The sequence below is a fragment of the Abramis brama genome (assembly GCF_963993115.1).
Source record: "Abramis brama genome assembly, chromosome: 3".
NCBI classification, from domain to species: Eukaryota; Metazoa; Chordata; class Actinopteri; order Cypriniformes; family Leuciscidae; genus Abramis; species Abramis brama.
In genome coordinates, this window is record NC_139965.1 from 22,072,499 (window position 1) to 22,091,024 (window position 18,526).

The 18,526-nt window shown below is 37.3% G+C and overlaps 1 protein-coding gene across 11 annotated transcripts in view; it reads right to left on the minus strand.

Annotated features, from left to right (window-relative positions):
- dysf (dysferlin, limb girdle muscular dystrophy 2B (autosomal recessive)) overlaps positions 1 to 18,526 on the minus strand; it is a 74,567-nt gene that overhangs the window by 18,096 nt on the left and 37,945 nt on the right. For 5 of the 11 annotated variants that reach the window (XM_084108862.1, XM_084108863.1, XM_084108861.1 and 2 more), the window contains 7 exons: positions 18,487 to 18,522; positions 18,323 to 18,364; positions 15,434 to 15,535; positions 15,111 to 15,272; positions 14,218 to 14,383; positions 13,787 to 13,860; positions 6,338 to 6,394 (listed from right to left, as the gene is read on the minus strand). In XM_084108862.1, the coding sequence (XP_083964988.1) occupies positions 6,338 to 6,394; positions 13,787 to 13,860; positions 14,218 to 14,383; positions 15,111 to 15,272; positions 15,434 to 15,535; positions 18,323 to 18,364; positions 18,487 to 18,522 (639 nt within the window). The remainder of the gene's footprint in view (positions 1 to 6,337; positions 6,395 to 13,786; positions 13,861 to 14,217; positions 14,384 to 15,110; positions 15,273 to 15,433; positions 15,536 to 18,322; positions 18,365 to 18,486; positions 18,523 to 18,526) is intronic. The other 6 variants (XM_084108867.1, XM_084108865.1, XM_084108860.1 and 3 more) reach the window with 3 other exon arrangements.

The window sequence follows — 18,526 nt, forward strand, 5'->3', positions numbered from 1 at the left end:
AATGCAGTTTAGTGTGATAGTGTAATGTTAGACCAAGTGAAACAGCGCTGCGTTACCTCACAAGTTTAATTTGTCTAATAAACTGACCTGTGAGTAGTAATTCTGCACTCGCGTGTAGTTCGGTAGAATGAAATGTCCATATTCCTTTTATATCTGCGGGACTCGCGTCGCTTGTGGAGCTGATAGCTGTCTCTTAGCAATCCCGAACTGCTTCATATCACAGTCATGATAAAAACATTGATGTATTCAGTCATCCATAAACATTATTAGATCGGTCGGCTTGACGTTGACGACAAGATCCATAATTCTTAGCAAATGTTGCGTCATCAAACTACGCCTTTGTTATTGTAAATAGGTTAGCGACCCCTAGTGGAGAAAAAATTCCATACTGTACGTTTAAGCCTTTACTGTCACTTTTGATCAACTTAATGTGTCCTTGCTGACCCCACATTCTTAAATGGTAGTGTATTTTACTCTTAATAACTTGGAAGATGCTAATAAAGCTATAGTGCTTGCAAATAAACAATCCTATAAAAAACAAGCCAGTAATATTTCCGGGGAGATAGTAAGATGAGAAGTGTCACAAAACAAAGCTCCAGAATTGCTCAGAAAATCTGAGACTCCGTAAAATTATAAAACAACATAATTTTTTTTTTTTTTTGTTTACAGAAGAGACGTGTGCACCACATGTGCATAACCTGAAGTCAGAACATCAGGTAAGTATAAAAAATAGTAAGTACAATCATTTACAAAAGACACAGTAGTCAAAATAGGCTGAAGGGCTGTAACCTGAAAGCTCTAGAAGTTAGAGTTAGAAATTTTGGTCTCAGCTCAGAGATTCTGAAAAGAACGCAAATTTATGCAATAATTTCAAGTCAGCATAACAAAGGAGAGAATTAAATGACTCAACAACACTGGTAATCTACAGAGAGAATGAGAGATTAGAGCGTCAGAGAGATGAGCAGGAAGGTGAAGGTAACATGAAGGGGACGGGGTTTTTTTTTGGGGGGGGGGGGGGGGGGGGGGGGTGTCCCCTGGTTCCTGCGTCTACCCAGAGGCGGCACACGGGGTCAATGGGACTGGGTGTGCGGTAAGTATCTGCAGTGTATTGTGAAGCTGCCTTCAGAATCACTTAAACTGAGTTGGCCTGGCTGTGCGGCAGTCTAACGGCCCTGAATGGTGCTTTTCATAGTACTGCCACATGTCTCCTCTCTTTGTCTGACAGAGCTATTAAAGCGGAGCCTACGGATGCCGTGACAGCCATGTTTCCATCCGAGTTACTGTGTGTGCGTCTTAGGTGTTTGTGCGCGAGTTTGTGTTAATCGGATCGCATGTGACCAAGGAAATAATGTTCCATTTTGCCTCTGAAATGATGTGTAATGAGTGTGCGTGCATGTGCGTCTGGTCACCCAGACACTTCGAGTGCACCAGATGTATGTGTTTAGTTATTCTATACTCTACCCAAAGGTTTTAGGGCTTAGGGGTATTATTAAAATAAGTACTGCTCCATATAAACCTGGGTGTATATGTGCGTGCATGCTCGCAAAAAATGGAAACGCACTGTCGAAAGAGATGTTATACAGATGAAAAGATAATGTTAAGTGCATGATATGATTTCAGACATTAGGAACTTCAAAATTTATGAAAATGAGAGTATTTATATTGGTTGCTATGTCCCAGGGTGGATTGGTACCTGAAACAGGGTGGTCGGAAAGGCAGAGGGAAAACAGGGAACTTCACTGCTCCTCCAAAAATTCATTCATGCAAAACCTGTTAAAATGGTTGCAAACATTCTCAATTCCTGAGGTAAAGGTTAACGCAGGGCACTGGTAGTGTTAGCTTTGGGTCTAAAAAATGCTTGTGCGCACTAGTGATGAAAAATAACCAAATAAAGTTGGTAATAATTGAGCACTGAACAGACGTTTAAATACACAGTACAGACATTCCATGTGTTTTGACTGACGGCTCATTCAGAAATATAAACAGTATCCAACATGGCTTCAGGAATTTGCGACATGGAGTTGGTGGAAAACCTGTAGGTTCTAAAGCAGGTAAAGTTTATTCCACAACTTTACAAATCAGTCCGTTTTACATGAATGCTATGATGGAGTGCAGTAGAGGCTGCACATTCATATAGCATACATACTATACAGTATACATTCTGAAAAGTACAGTACACTTCTGTCCTGTTCTGCCTGGTGGAGTATATAGCCATGCTGTTTACTAGCAAAACTTCACTAGTCTGTTTAGGCTACATTCACACAGTCATTGTTTGAGGATGACTGCCGTATTTACTAGTATTTACTTGTGTTTACTTTCCTACAATATAGAAGGCAAAAAACAGTGTGTTAAAAGAGATTTATGTCCATATTAATAAAACAGTAGGCAAAAAGTACCTGGATGACCTACTACTTCCGTCGAGTAAGGTAAGGTGACATAAATGACGTAACTAGCGCTGACACAGACCGAAGGTGGTTCAGTGATTAACCCTCCGCGTGCCATAAGGCTGAGTTACCACATGAAAAAAGACATTAAAAAAATCCTGAAAAAGGGTGAAAGTTCTGTTCCAAAATGCAGTTGTCACTCTCACTAATAACCATAAGGCACTTCCACACACGCACGATTCCTATTCTTTGCCTTTCATCTCTGCCAGTTGCATAAACATAGCCACTAAGTTAAGACTGGTCTTAAGAACTAGTCTGACCAACTAGCAATTAGTTAGGGCTAATCAGTCTTACTTTTCAGATTTAAATTAGACCATTCAACTTTTTTATGTAACTGACTTTTAAAAAATTTGACCCGTCTTGAAAAAAAATTAGATGACTATAAGACTAGTCTAAGCAGTTTATGCAACCGGCCTGGTCTAGCTTGTTTCCTAGTCTTACTTTCTAATAAACTATGAATATATTTGGCTTTTTGACGAATTGCATGTCCCTCTTCTGTAAGTTGTATACATAATTGTATTTAGCATCCACAATATCACATCAATATTACACCAATGCTGGCCTTCTCAACCAGGAAGTTGGATAGACCTAAAGGTACTTTTCAATGCAAGTATACATTTATAACCGAATTTATTTTGGTTTTGGGCATCTCTTGTTCACTAAGAAGTGTGCTGTATTCCTTCACTGTCTGCACATTTCAGCAGAGTCAAGGCAGTCTTTCAAATTACCTCCAGCATATTTGGATGGTCTGAAGAAAATGAAGCCACCAACCAATATTCCATTTTATGAGCAACCACAGTTCGGCATGTTTCTTTTTCTCCTCTCAAAACTACTGATGCGTTTTGGATGTCAACTGCTAAGACCGAAAAACTGGCAAAACTGTTGAAATACTATTTGTCCTCTGCAGTGTCTGAAGGCTTGGCAAAGACTTTAGCAAACACTGCATCATCACGGGGCAGACTTATGTGCATGACAGTTCTCACAAAGAATAGAATAGAATAGAATAGAATAGAATAGAATAGAATAGAATAGAATAGAATAGAATAGAATAGAATAGAATAGAATAGAATAGAATAGAATCTGGAAAATATTTAATTTGTATTAAGCTGAGAGTGTATCTATTTTTCTGTCCGCTTCTCACAAAAACATTGCTCCAAAGCAGTAGTTTTTTTTTTTTTTTTTTTGCATTAAACATATTTAATAAATACTTTAAGTTATGTAAACTTTGACAGCCTTAAAAACACATGTTGTAATATCTATCTCTTAATTTTGAGCCTCTCCAAAGACACCTTGACTGTTCCATGCTGGTGGAATGACCTGCCTATCTCAAAGACGCATCTCGCCAACACTTCACCCATTAATACTAACACTTGCGATTCTCTATCTATTTTTAAAAAAATAACTGGGAATAGTCACAACAGACAACACTTATATTGTTGCCCTATTGTTGGTTTGATTGCTTTTATTGCTCTCCTCATTTGTAAGTCGCTTTGGATAAAAGTGTCTGTTAAATGATTAAATGTAAAAGTAAATGTTTTATCTTAAATATTTTCCAGAGCCTCTGGTACCCTTTTGTGGATCCCAGACCCCAGTTTGAAAATCCCTGAATTACAAGACCTCAAAATAGCGAAACAAATCTCATCGTAATAACAATTAGGAAAAAGTGTGATGAACGGCTCTCTCCTCACCATCTTTTCTCTCTCCCTCCTGAAAGCAACAGGACAGGACAAGCTCATAGTCTGCATCTTCAAAATTTCATTAGTGGAAAACTGATTGAATACACATTTTTCATCCCTCTCTCTTTCTCTTCCTTTCACTCATTCTTTTTCTTTCTGTTCTTGACATTTGGCAATGAGGGGAAATGCACTGGGAATCTTTTAACAGCCCTATTTACTTTGGCTCTGGTGAGAGAGAAAATTTGGATTTTTGATCATCTGGTTTTAATGTTTTCTAATAAAATAAATATCTTTGCTTGCAAAAAAAGAAACCTCTATATCTTGGCAAGAGGAGGCAAAGAATACTACATTTAGAGTGTGATATAAACAAGAAGTGGTATCAAAGGATTCTGCTTAGTCTTAGCCTGGTGTAATGTAGTCATAAGGACTAGAACCAAAGCCCCAAAGCTGTGGAGATCATTTGACTAGAAACAAATTGGACCACACTAAGACCTGCATGACTTCCAAGAGTGGATGGGCCTAAGATGACAGGACACACCTTTCTCCTATATGCTTGCTTCTCATTTCTATGTCCCTCATTCATGATCCTGACTTTTCTTTGTTGGAGAAAGTGCAGAAAAAAGAATAGTTTGAATTCAATAAGTTTCCTTGATCTTAACACAAAACAGGATTCGTGTTCTGCAACCAATCTGAAGCGTAACAAAGAGAACATTACAGAGTCAAAGACAAATATGAGAGCTAATTAGCTTTGCCTCAGAAATAAAATAAAATAAATAAATAACAATAAATGGGTCTGTCACCCAAAGTTCCTGCAGTCAGTCGCATGTACAAAATCCTTCATTGAATTAGAAACCTAGAGTAACCACTCACAAAGCCAACTAGATCATGCAGATCTTCATGATTAGAGGCATCCGTTAACCTAATTAGACTGGTGTAAATATCATTTTGAAATACACTTTATGGTCAGAAGTATGTGGACTCCCTAACACCACACCCATATGAGCTTGTCTGAGCATTTAATTTCAAAACTATGGGTATTGACAGGAAGTTTCAATCATTTGAGAAGGCTTGGAACATGCTGTGGGAATGATGTGGAACATGGCTGCAGGAATTTGCACACATTCAGACACAAGAGCCTCGGGGAGGTCAGGCACCGATGTTGAACAATGGGGACTGACTAAGTTGGAGTTCCAATTCATCCCAAAACAAGCGGGGTTCAGGTCTGGACTCTGTATAGGCCAGTCAGGTTCTTTCTCGACAAACTCAGTAAACCATATGGACCTCACTTTGTGCAGAGAGGCATTATCATGCCAGAGAAGAAAAGGGCCTCAGACAGCTGAATGCTTGATTTTTCGCACTTAACAGCCAAATCCATTCATTAATAGAGGGTGTCCACATATGTACAGGGTGTACATTTACATTACAGTGTCTGCAGTACACATATTATGCAAATACAATTGCTTAAAATTGCAATTGTAGTACTGTACTGTATAGCTCTACAAAATAAAGTACAAAATTCTTACAGAGAACGTCACAGTAAAATAAAAATGTCATCCTAAACCTTTTTTTCTGTGGAATCAGTGTTGTTATTGTTAACTAAAACTAATCAAAATCATTTGTGGAAACGTAACCTTAAACAAACCTTAGAAATGCTGCCTTAGCAACTAATTGAAACAAACTACTAAAGTACTAATCCTAAAATTGAAATAAAAATAAAGTGAGTAAATGACAGAATTTTGAGGTGAAGTATTTAAATATCTGTAAACATCCTTGATGTAAGATAAAAAATTAACGAGAAGCACAATGGCTTATTGATATTAAGACTTGTTTTAAGATAATTCATCTTGACATATATTTTGTCATATTGTTTAGTATAAATCTTTATGAAAATGTCAGACCTTGGTCTGGGTGATGTCACTTGTCCTTGCATCGTCATACACCAAGGGCATGCAACACAGAACACAAGCCACATCGCATGTGTATTCCGCTTGTTGACTTTGTCACAGCTATTCTGACTGAATAAAGGTGACGTGCCATGAGCCACAAACACATAAAGAGACAAATAAAATCCAATATTATTTTCACACGTAGTGAGGGAAAGAAACCCTGGACTCAAACCATAGCATTATACACTTAATGACCTAGTCACAATGAAATGAAGGTTGCAGAGAGATGGAAAGAGATGTGAAAATTGGTGATCATGTCATACATACGTACATGGAGGCTGGACTGAGAAGGCGAGATGTTAATAATGGCAGAGCTGGTGCCGTCTGCCTGTTATAAACCAGAAGCATTGGTTAGTTGGTTAATGTTAGTAAACACCCTTCATTCGCTAATCAACACGCTTCCAAAAACATGCAATCATAGTAAGAGAAGCATTCATAGTTTCTCAGAAAGCCAAATCTTTCAATTTCACTATTCAAAGTCTAAAGCAAAACAGTGTTTTAGATTTAAATGATAAATGTTTGAGGTTGTAATTGGAATGTATAATATTAAATATCCTTATTAAGACAAATCTAACTGAATTACACATGTTATACCAACACTCTACCAGCCAACAGTACAATCCTGGCCATAGTTGTGATGAGATTTTTTTTTTATAGCATAATGAGAAATGACATGAAAACAGAGCAACACATTAGATCAGCAGCATATATGGATGAAGTAAGATGACAGCATATATTACAGAGCAGACAGTGGATTGGATCGCTAGGTCTGGAACTCCCAGACTAAGATGCAACAGAGAGCGTCAATGAGGTACAGATGGCAACCATACCGAACGCTCTGACTCTAACCTGCGGTTTGTGCACTCAGACAGGACTGTGTTTCTAGCTGATAGATAAATCATTACCAAGGTCAGGACCATGAAATGTGATTCCCCGATGAAGAATGACACCCTAGGATTGTTGTTTTTCCTGGATGGGACTCAAAAGTGGGTTTTTTTCCCCAATAATAGCTCTAACAGATGAGGGACTCTACAGTAGGATGAGTTCATGCTGCAATGTAAGCGTTAACGCTAATTAGCTGCAGACACAACACAACACGCATTTATGTTCCGCAGCGCTGTGCCTCCCGATGCTAAATAGACCTATTGTTTTCAATAGGAACGTGTTGCAGCGAAAGGACCACGCCAGCCATAAAACAACATGGGTGAAAATGCATTTTGCGGATTGAACAATGGAATAAAATAATTAAATTCTGAGGAGAGAGCTCTCCAAGGAGTAACAATAACCTAGCGTAGCAGTATCATTTTAAAGACGTTTGTCCCTGTACACATTATGAAATGTGTTGTAATAAATAACATGCACAGGACAAACATTTAATATAATTTAAGTGCAAATCTTATTACATCTATGTCAACAAATGCTCCCCTCAAAAGGATAATATATCATGCAAAACATAACAACAGCAGTTCTGCTGTTACATGGAGAATAAAAAGCTTTATTGTAATTGTAATTGTTTGTTAAAGTCTGGGGTCAAAATTGGGGTGTAACGGTACATGTAGTTGTCCTGAATGATCACAGTACGGATGTCTTGGTTCAGTGCATACAGTCAGAAGACGAATACAGTCAGTCACAGGCGATCCACACTACAATCTTGCTAAAAAAATAATAAAAAATAGCTTGCTAGTAGCCCATATGTTGAGTTTCAATTCCTTTTTGTGACACTCTCCACAAAATTCAGGAAACCGGGAAGGCAGAAAGCGGCATTCTGTTTGTTTTCTTTATTTTACAAAAGCACAGTGGAAGAACCAACCAAGTCAGTTTCCTTATAATTGGCTAATTAAGCTGGTTCTTAATAAAATAAAAAAGTCAAAAGCACTATTGTATTTTACCCAAAATCAATTTATATAATACCAAATATGCACATGTTTAAATTTTAAGTAGCACAGCTAAATATATTTTGTGATAGTTAGATGTTAGTTAAGAAATATTGATAATATTAATGTTAATAAATAGGTGACACACCTATCTCTATTAGGGTAATAATTTATTTTAAAATAAAACTATTAAAAACTAGTATTGAAATAAATCTGGGGGAAAAATTTAACTTAAACTTATTTCAGGCCACATTTATAAATTTAGTTTAGTTTAAGTTGAAGCATTAAAATTATAAACTGGAAATAAATAAAAACTAAAACTGAAATAAAAATAAACCTAAATAGTAATAAATAAATAAATAAACAACTAATAAAAAATGACAAAAAAACAGAAATTTTGAATTAAAATGAAAATATAAAAACAAAAGGCAATTCAAAATATTAATAAAACTTATTAGTATGCAAATAATACTACAATAACATTGGTCTATATCTTGTGTGAATTGGTGATAAGCATTACATACAGTACATCATTTATTTTTACATGATGTATATATCATGAGAATTAATCCAACCCAAAAATGTCTTGCGAGAAACAGCAGCTTTAGCTAAAAGCATTTTATGCAGAGCAATTTTACACATCTCATCGTGATGAGCCTGGGAGATCGCATTACCTCACCGCATCTGTCACATGCTAATCATGCCGAAGCATTCCTGATTCCTCTGTATTCTGATGCACGTGGTATGGGTGATTACAACGCTATGGTAGGCTGGTGTTACAAACAGCAGAGCCGTGCCAGAGCTGTGTCTTCCCATGCAGCAACCACATCCTGCAGAAATTATGTGAAATCAAGCTTACTCTTTTACACCGCAATCTAAATACAATCAAGAATACTGGATGTGATGTTAAACGTCATCAAATAAACTGGCTAACTGTTCTAATAAGTGCAAGACATAAGGACAGTTCTTCTGTCTATGCAAGCATTTTCAAATAGACTCTAACAAGAAAGTCACAAAAATGTAGCTCAACAGGCCATCAGACTGGCTGCTCATAAACAGGGACCTGGTCGCAAAGGCCTGTCATCGAGTGCTCTCGTTCCCCTAGAGTCGACCCCTAGCAGGGGAGGTGTGGGGGTAGGGGGTGGCAGTTATTGTGGCGCCGGTGGTGAGCAGCCAGGAGCGGGGGGATGCAGTTGCCCAAGACGAGGACTTACCACATCAGAGGGAGGACTGAACCCTCGCAGCGCCTTTTGCTGTGTAGTGCCAGGGCATAATAAATACAACAAGAGAGAGGACTCCATGAAGCTATTCAGTAGAACAGCTAATTAGGACCAGGCCACTTTGTTTGCTGTTGTCCTCCAACTAGAGGAGTTGCATTACAGAACATTTTGAAGTACACACATTAGTAGGGCTGTTTGACTCTCTTGCTGTCTAAAGGGCTTTGGGCGAAGCCACCAAGACGTAGGATCAAAATCAAACCTTTTTCAGTAGTTCTCCCTCAAGTTTAACCTCAGAAACCTCTTCAAAGCTCCTCTACATGGGCACTTGCTTTTAGCGCCCTGTTTCTGAAGTATATCGTTTAACCCACTCAAAACCGTGGCAAATCCACAAAGCCACCGGATTGGTGTTACTTTCCCCTATGAGGTTGTGTTTGGCCTCATCAAAAACCTGCTTTAAGTGACGAACCTGATCCAGGGAGCTTTTTTTATGAGACCGCTAGGGAATAGTATCGGGGTCTGGGCCAAGCCAAAGTAAAGTCTTTGGGGAGATGATGGGGTTCGAGTTTCGTTTAATGCACAGGGGAGTTCAGACCAGCTTGATGTACCACTCTGTACACCACCAAACACAAAATACAAGGCATTAGAGGTGAATATATTAAGTTATAATGCTTAAGGGGGAATAAAGAAAAAAATCCAAATATGTTTCAGTCCACTGGCACACGCTGTCTGTAGAATGCAATTTGCATGTCGCAATTCTCGATCATAGAGGCCAGTTATGAGTGCTAAAGGCTGTGGGGGATGCAACTGACTATCAAGATCTAGCATAATTTAGTGGGACTATACAATTGTCACGTTGTGTATGGTCCAATCCAAAACACTTGATGCAGGTACTATTTAATCCACACAGAGAATCACACAGAGAACCACACAGGAGAAAAGCAGCAGCAGCATAATTCACATACTCGCTAAAGATAACAGGGCTATATATACAGGGGACAAACAAAGGCATCTAAACTAGACACAGGTGAAACTCAATAGGCAGCTAACAAGGGAATTAACAATACTAAACTGAAAGGAAACACAAGAAACAAGCACATGATTGAAAAGACAAGAACACTGAACATAGCCCTGACAACATCACAGCTGCGATTCAGGCACCTGAATCAGCACATACAAAATAAATGTACAAAAACAACTAAACCATTCAAAAGTTTTGGGACAGTAAGTTTTTTTTTTAAAGAAATTAAAACTTTTAGTCAGCAAGAATACAATAAATCAATCAAAAGTAAAAGTAAAAACATTTATACTTTTACAAAAGATTTCTATTTTAAATAAATGCTGTTCTTTTGAACATTCTATTCATCAAAGAATTCTGGGGTGGGGGGGTGGGGGGCATCATGGTTTCCACAAAACATTGAAAAGCTGTTTTCAACACTGATAAGAAAAATTTCTTGTGCACCAAATCAGCATATTAGAATGATTTCTGAAGGATCATGTGACACTGAAGGCTGTCATTACAGAAATGAAACATTTTAAAATATATTAAAATTTAAAAGTTATTTTTTAAATTGTAATTGTATTTCACAATATTTAAACAAATAAATGTAGCCTTGGTGAACATAAGAGACAAAAACAACAATAAAATGTTTTTACCCCAAACTTTTGAATGGTTGTGTGTGTTTTTTTCTTCTCTCGCTTAAATACGAGAAAAAAATGTCTGCACTCTTGGAAACTTTGGAGTTTGATTTTTTTGGTTAATTGTGTAAAACATGGTTACTGGAATCACTCTCATAAAACAAAGTCTCAAGACAAGATAAAAGATAAGGTATATTTAACCGCACTTCTAAAAAAATGCTGGGTTGTTTCAACCCATGTTTGGGTCAAATATGGACAAACCCAACTGTTGGGTTTAAAAAAAAAATAATAATAATTAAACCAATGGTTTAAAATTTGTAATAAACCAGTATTTTTTAGAGTGCAAGCTTGAACATGCAGGCTTTGTCATGTTTTTGCTATGTTTTTGTGTTCTGTTTTTAAACAGTCAAAAGTTTCTGTGCACAGGATATTGATTGGAGATATTTAGTATCTTCTTTCCAGATCTCACAGAGTGAGAGCAGAGTTACTGCAATCAGGTTCCAAACAGTAGCCGCACAGAGACGATCATATTTTCCTCTTTGGCTTTTCCTGGTTTTCCTGAGTGGATCACAGCAGCCACAGGCTCCCACTGGAATGCTAGAAGTCATGCGGGATTGTGGCTCAGGGATCAAATTGCTTTTCCTTCTAGTGCGATAGACCCCTGAAACTTTATTCTGAACCAGTGCAGCTGGCCGGTACGAAAGGCCGTGCTACTGTATGTCAAAACCACCCTGGAGGAACCTGAGATGTCTATGAATGCTACATATTGTAGTATAAAACAGAATACGTAAAAAGAAGATGAGTTGCCAAAATTGCTAATCAAATGCATGTTCTACATGTGCAAAAGAACAACAACTACACCCTCAAGCAAAAACAAAATGTGATGAGCATGCAAACCCGTGAAACAATAGCCCTTCTTTACAAAAATTAACAGCTAACATACCCATTTTCCCACAGTTCCTTCACTTCCTATATTCCATCAAACATTTCTGATAGACAAAAAATAGGGTTATTGGGGATTCTACCACAGATGACTGCGGTTGTGGTCCCTCTTTTATTTATGTTAGCAAAAATAAGCCATTTGATGGCAGTCCTCGTACAAATCCACATTTATAAATCAAGCCCATAGTGAAGTGGTCAAGAGACATCTGAAATCAGGACCAGAACTGGAGGGGATGTTTACTGAGTATTCAGCAATACATTTTCAAAGTCAAACATGTGGTTATTTCTTGAGTATTCAACTGATTTCATTAAAACCACAAATGGTGTGCCCAATGATGCCATCTGAATCGCCTTGAGAGTTTGGACTGACGTCCAGGACAGTGCACGTTACATAACATTTCAGGTTCATCAGTGGGTTACAAATAGATGAAATTAAGGCAAGACATTGCAGGTAAAAACATTACTTTGTCGCATACAGTGGAATAAAAAGAAATTGAATCTTGCTCTCAGATTAGATCAACGGAAAAGGTAGCAAGTGCAGAAGAATACAAATCCCCATTAATGACTCTTAACTAGAGCTGGGCGTGGGCTTATAAAACTGAGCTCAAAAGGGCAAGCGTGAAGTATTCCTCTTTCCACTCTGCATACAACAGAACGTCTCACATCCACAGGGAAGCACTGCCAGCCGGGCTGGAAGGTCAAAAACCTAAATAAACTGCCGTTTGTGAGTACGATACATTTCCAAGGAAACCAAGTGGACCATGCGGGCCCGAATCTGATATTCTAGTCTAATTTTTCTTCCAGTGACTGAACAAATAAAGGCTGAGAGGTTAAAGCGGAGACATGGAAACAATTCTTCAATCAATTTTCCTAATCCCCCTTGATAATTTTTTATGTTGTTTTTATTTATTTTTTGGGAGTATTTTTAGGTCGTAGTTATGAGAGGGAATTGATGACAGCTCGAGGAGGCGTCATTAAAGTTGGCCTCTCTTTTCTCAGAAAGCGAAGCGTGTCATTGTCTCAAGATGGTGTAAACCTTCATCGTACACACTAGTGCCAAACAGTATTCCATCATGTTACTGAATTCATGATTTCATCACTCACACACCCCCAATTATGCCGTAAGTTGACTAACATGGCACCATAGCAACATTACAAGGCTAGTTCGGGCAATATTTTACATCTCATATTGAAATCACAGTCTAAAAGTACAAACTAGATTTAGAAAACAGCATTTCTACTAATACCTAATTGAATTAAAGGCAATTCTATGATGCCCATTGCAATCTTGCCTCTCAGTCCTTCAAGAGGCAGCCTTTGACTAGTCTACAAAAGCCTCACTTTCTTAGTGCCACAGACATTGTGTCCCTCTGGGGCAATGCCGTAACCCAGACTTTATAATGGACAGGATGTGATTGTCATGTTTCACAACTAGAATCACACTTTAATTCCACCATTAAAGGCATGGAGAAAACGACCCCTAGAAGACCTTATAAAGTGGTGTGTATACTCAGAAGTGCTTAAACTTGCCATGACAGCATACCTCATACTCTAACAAGGCTCTAAAGGAAACCTGGAGAAACCCAAGCTATGTGACCAATGAGCTACTGACTAACAGCCAAGAGGATTAACATCATAACAGACAAGAAAAAAAAAACGAATGTGTATTCATAGCTATAAAGAAATGGTTCTCAACTTTTTGACTGCATTGTCCACAACAATATTCAAAGACCCCATGACTTTTCCAGTTGTTCCTGATTTACTTAAAATATTTTTTACGTGTACCTGATAAACTATTTCAGAGCTTGGCAAAACTAGGAAAATGTATAATCATCAAATGTATAAAATGTCCAGGGAGATATTAGATTTTATTCATTTAAATGACATTTTGAGGCTCCCTTAGATTTTTGCTGAGGTCCCCTGGTTAAGAATGACTGCTTTAAAGCCATTTTTCCAAAGAGAACTGGATACAGCACTACATGTCACCTAGTCAATCAGCTAAAGAAAAAGAAGGACATTTTAAGTTGCAGATAAAAAGACAGATCATACCTGTCCAGGAATGAGAGGCTCCTTGTCATCGATATCAATCAGAACTTCATCTCTAGGGGTATGAGCAATCTCCTCTGTTAATGAAAATATACCATAAAATACTGCACGCATAAAGTATAATGTTTCATCTACATCATCAGAAGAATGCACACTCAGAACTGTTAATGAAACCGAGAATCAAGAAAATCATTTGATTCTTGCATTTAAAAAAAATAAGAACCAATTCTCATATCCAGTCCTAAACAAAAGCTCAAAATAGATCTACTTTTATCCAATATGATCGATTGATTGATTCCCTTGGCAGAAAACACGTACCTTTAAATGTATCTGGTGTGTTTACAATAATTCTAATACAGTATATTTTGATGTGCAGTTAGGAACAATATGGTTCAAACGTTTTTTAAGTCATTTTCTTATTTCCTCCGTCTCACCAAATTCCTCTTCTGTAGGGTCTCTCTCCAGGCTCTCTGACAGACAGTGAAAGTCATTCAGTGAGTGGACTGTGCACTGGCCCACCACAGGCTTCCTGCCGAACTGTCGGTTGTCTATAACCTTGATGACCAATGGGGGCATGTAGAGCTCTTCCTTGGGCAGTCGCTAGAGTGTAGGAGAGGTTATGAAGGGCAGAGATGTGAACATACTGTAAAGAGATGCAAGACTTCCAAACTTTTAACTTGTAACATAATGACTTGTTTATTTCTCCATTTCAGTTGTTATTCCAAAGAACCTTCCTCTCTCTCTCTCTCTCTCTCTCTCTCTCTCTCCTCTCGTCCTCTGTGAAAGTATTTCACACCCTAAACTGAGTCAAACATGACATGGTATGGCACAGGACTGACCACGACTGACAGTGCAAATAACTTTCCCAGTCATTCAGCATTCTTTCCATGCGATGCCTCCCAGTCTTAGATGACTATTGGAACGGAATCCAAACTATCTTACGTTTTAGAATTAAGAACTGACGCTCATTGCTGGGGAACATTGTTACTGTGCCAGTCATCACTCATGAAACATCCACCATGTGAAGGACACCGTGACCACATTGTATATAAGTCTGTCACAACTGGTTAGCAGTTTGCTGTGACAAAAAAATTTGATATCTTAACTGTTTTTTTACATGAAGTATCTACAAGAAATCTCTGAAGAGGGCTCAGACAAAGGTCAACTGTTACTATTAACCTTTGAATAGACTGATAGAGTACAATAGAGTATTTTTGTATTCATCCTTGATGAAACCACATTAAAGTTGAATTTTATCCAACTGCATCTGCTTTACTGCAACAAAATTACGTAGAAAATAACTGACAAATCAAAATCCAGAGCTTACGACATCAATGAAGAGGGTGTTGACTTCAAAGTTAGGGTTCTTCTTAGAATTTCGAATGACGCACGACTGAACCACACTTGCTCCACATTCCACCTGAAGACTGGGAGATGTCACCGTGGCCAACTGGAAACTCTTCAGGTTACGCAAACCCCACGCCAGTATCTAAGAGTTTAAAGGTTAAAAGGTTGTCACGTCAGGTGCAAAGGCCTAAAGTAATCATAAAAGGGAAATAGCATTTTGTAAGGTTGAATTCAAGTCTATACTGTGCTAGAAGTGTTTTTAAACTGTCTAAATTGATAACTGAGATTAGGTTTTGGGCTCACCTCAATAGCAGTGCGCTGTAGGACAGGTTTTATCCCCTGTGGCACCATGTAGACATTAGGTTCCCTCAGTGGTGGTGGATAGGGCAAATCAGAGTCCTCTGACTAACAATAAACGGCAAAGCATAATAGGAAAGGTCAACAAGGATCTGAGCTATTATCATTAACTAAACCTAAAACTATTTAAAATGTTTCTTAAATGTAACTTAAGTTGAAATAAAATACAAATATTAGACAAAATTTTGAATTGTTGTACATTATAAAATAATAATAATTAAAAAAAAAACTAAAAATAAATAAATTAAACCTGAACAGTAATATTAAAACAATACTAATAACAATTACAAAAGCACATAACTTAAATTAAAACATAAAATATTTAATACTAAAATAACATTGATAAGGATTATTTCGAAATATGTATTTACTATACAAGTTCTTATTTTATTGCAAACATGCATTAACAGTTTCAAAAACCGTGTTATCTTCTTGTAATTGAAGGAGACAAAGAGTACATTTAGAGGGATCAACTTCACAAACACTATGTTTCCATTCTTCTCTACAAGTACATTTGCATGACGCACCAAATTTGAAAATGGGTGTGAAAACAAACAAGAAATTGGTTACTAATAGCATTCAAACATCATAACTTCACATGTCAATCAAAGTTAGCAATCACACCACAGTGCACACAAGCACATGACTAGCCAGGACTGCATTGAGCCAGTGCAATTGTTTGATGAATGGCACTACTGTTGAATACAATGGTGCTCTGTGCAAAGGGACCTTTGGAGATATCTTTCAGCCATGAAGAATTGTAATGTTTTAAATTCTCCATGGCTGAAAACTTCTCCATGGTTAAAAACTTCATTACGTTGGGTTTAAAAGAGCGGCATTAAAGTCGGCATGAAACAAAAGTTGCGATAGTCTTTTCTTCCCTACTGTGACGTACATCTGAGCGAAACAGCTTCAAGAAATGTAGTGCAGAACTTGATTTTGTCTGGCGGCAATTGTTTGGATCGTTGGATCAATGTGGTTTGCTATTGCTGTGATCTCATGTGAGTGACAGGTTGTCCCGCCCACACACCAGTAAACATGTCATCAGAGAAGTGACGTTGTTGCAAGCGGGAGATAAAGTTAATTTGATTAAAGATTATGAGGGCACATTAAAAAAAAAAAAAAGAAAAAAAAGAATGATGTGCACGGATAAATCATTTATAATAAATGCTGCAATATTCCATAAAAAAAGAGAATTATTAATTTTAATTTCATTGAGACTTCTACTTGATAAATGAGAACCTTTCCTGACAATTATACAAACTCAGCGCTCAACATGCTCAAGCCTCTCTAGACACAAACATAACATTTTGGAAAGGCCACTGTATTCAAAGTTTAAACAGAACTTATAAGATCTTAATAGGGATGCATATATATATATATATACAGTGCTGGTCAGAATTATTTGCCCCCTTGGTAAATATGATAAATATGATTTAAAAAAAAAGTAAAATATCAAAAGGATAAACAATGCAGATTTATTTTTTACAGCCATCTTTGATCATTTACCAAGGGGGCAAATAATTCTGACCAGCACTGTATATATTGCACTTACATTTATTAATTTGGCAGACGATTTTTTTTTTTTAAGTGACTTTCATTGCATTCAAGGTACAATTTATTAGTCCATGCATTCCCTGGGAGTTGCTAGTGCCATGCTCTACTGTTTGAGATACAGGAATGCAGAAAAAAAGTTTTATGTTGTATTACACATTGCTTATTGGCCAATATCACTTTTTTTTTATTTACTGGTATTGGAAGGTTAATTTTGCATGCTTATCCTATTTTTATTCATTTAGAATACATTTTCTGTCATCTAACACTTACTAACTCACTTAAAGTTAATATTTAAAAACACTAATAATTTAATAACAATGTTATATGTAATATTTACTTACATAATGAATATACATTTTTCATACTGTACATTATAATGCTGTGATGCCTAAATTCATTAGTAGCATTTAAAACAATTGATTTTAGTTTTTAGTGTTTGATTTTTAATTTGTTTAGACAAAATATTATAGAATTTTAATGTCAGTCATTTAAGATAAATGCATTCCTATATCTTAATAATATCATGCAGTTATTTCCAGCAAAAAAGGACAGTAAAGTGGAGTACAGAGGAAAAGGAAAGGGAAAAGTGCAAGACCATGAACCCTTGTTTTCAGCGCCATATTTCCCATGCATTGCCAATGTTTTCATTTACTATTGGCGACACAAAGCACACGTACTAGTCCAGTGTGTTTAAGTCCCTAGTGTGTTTGTATCTAATGAAGAGCAGCTATTATGCAGTCTAATAGCAGCATGTTAGTTCCACCATTAGCCCATCACTTTGTTTCTTTTTGAAATGCCACTGCAGAACAATACAAATCTTTGTGCAGATGAAGTAGAATCCAGTAGTTAGGAGAGCTGGGAATATAGACAGATCAGAAAGGGTTCTAAATTTCCAAGTCACCTCCCACAAGATCTTGTCCTTGGCAGGCCTCATAAAAATCGAGGAGGTGCGTACATAGTACATAGAGTTCTGGAGGAATCTACCCACCAGGAATAAAAAAACCAAACAATGTAGATCTCAACACCCCATATCTAGCCTAATGAAAACCAGTGGGAATGACAATTTGGAGCTAACTACTGGTTCCAGCTATCTTCCATATTGAGTTATGTTTTAACATTTGAAGAGATGCTTTTGGCTGCTACAGAGATCGAAGGACTTTTATAATCCTTTTGGTTTAATATGGTGGAACCACATGCCCTGTGTTTTTTGTTGAGTCAAAAGTTCCTGCTCAGTACAGTAAAATGTGTTTGCGTATGTGTGTGCATGCTGAATTGTACCCATTGCTGTTGACTGTCAGAGAGGAACCCTGGAAGCACAAGCTTGAAGATGCCCAAAATAAACAGAGAGGGGAAAAATGAACAAGAGAACAGGAAAGAGATGCTCTGGGACAACAGCAAACAAGATTCATTGTCTATTCACTGAATCCTTTACCAACACTTACCTCATCCATGATATGTGAGGGTGGTAAAATATCACCCTAG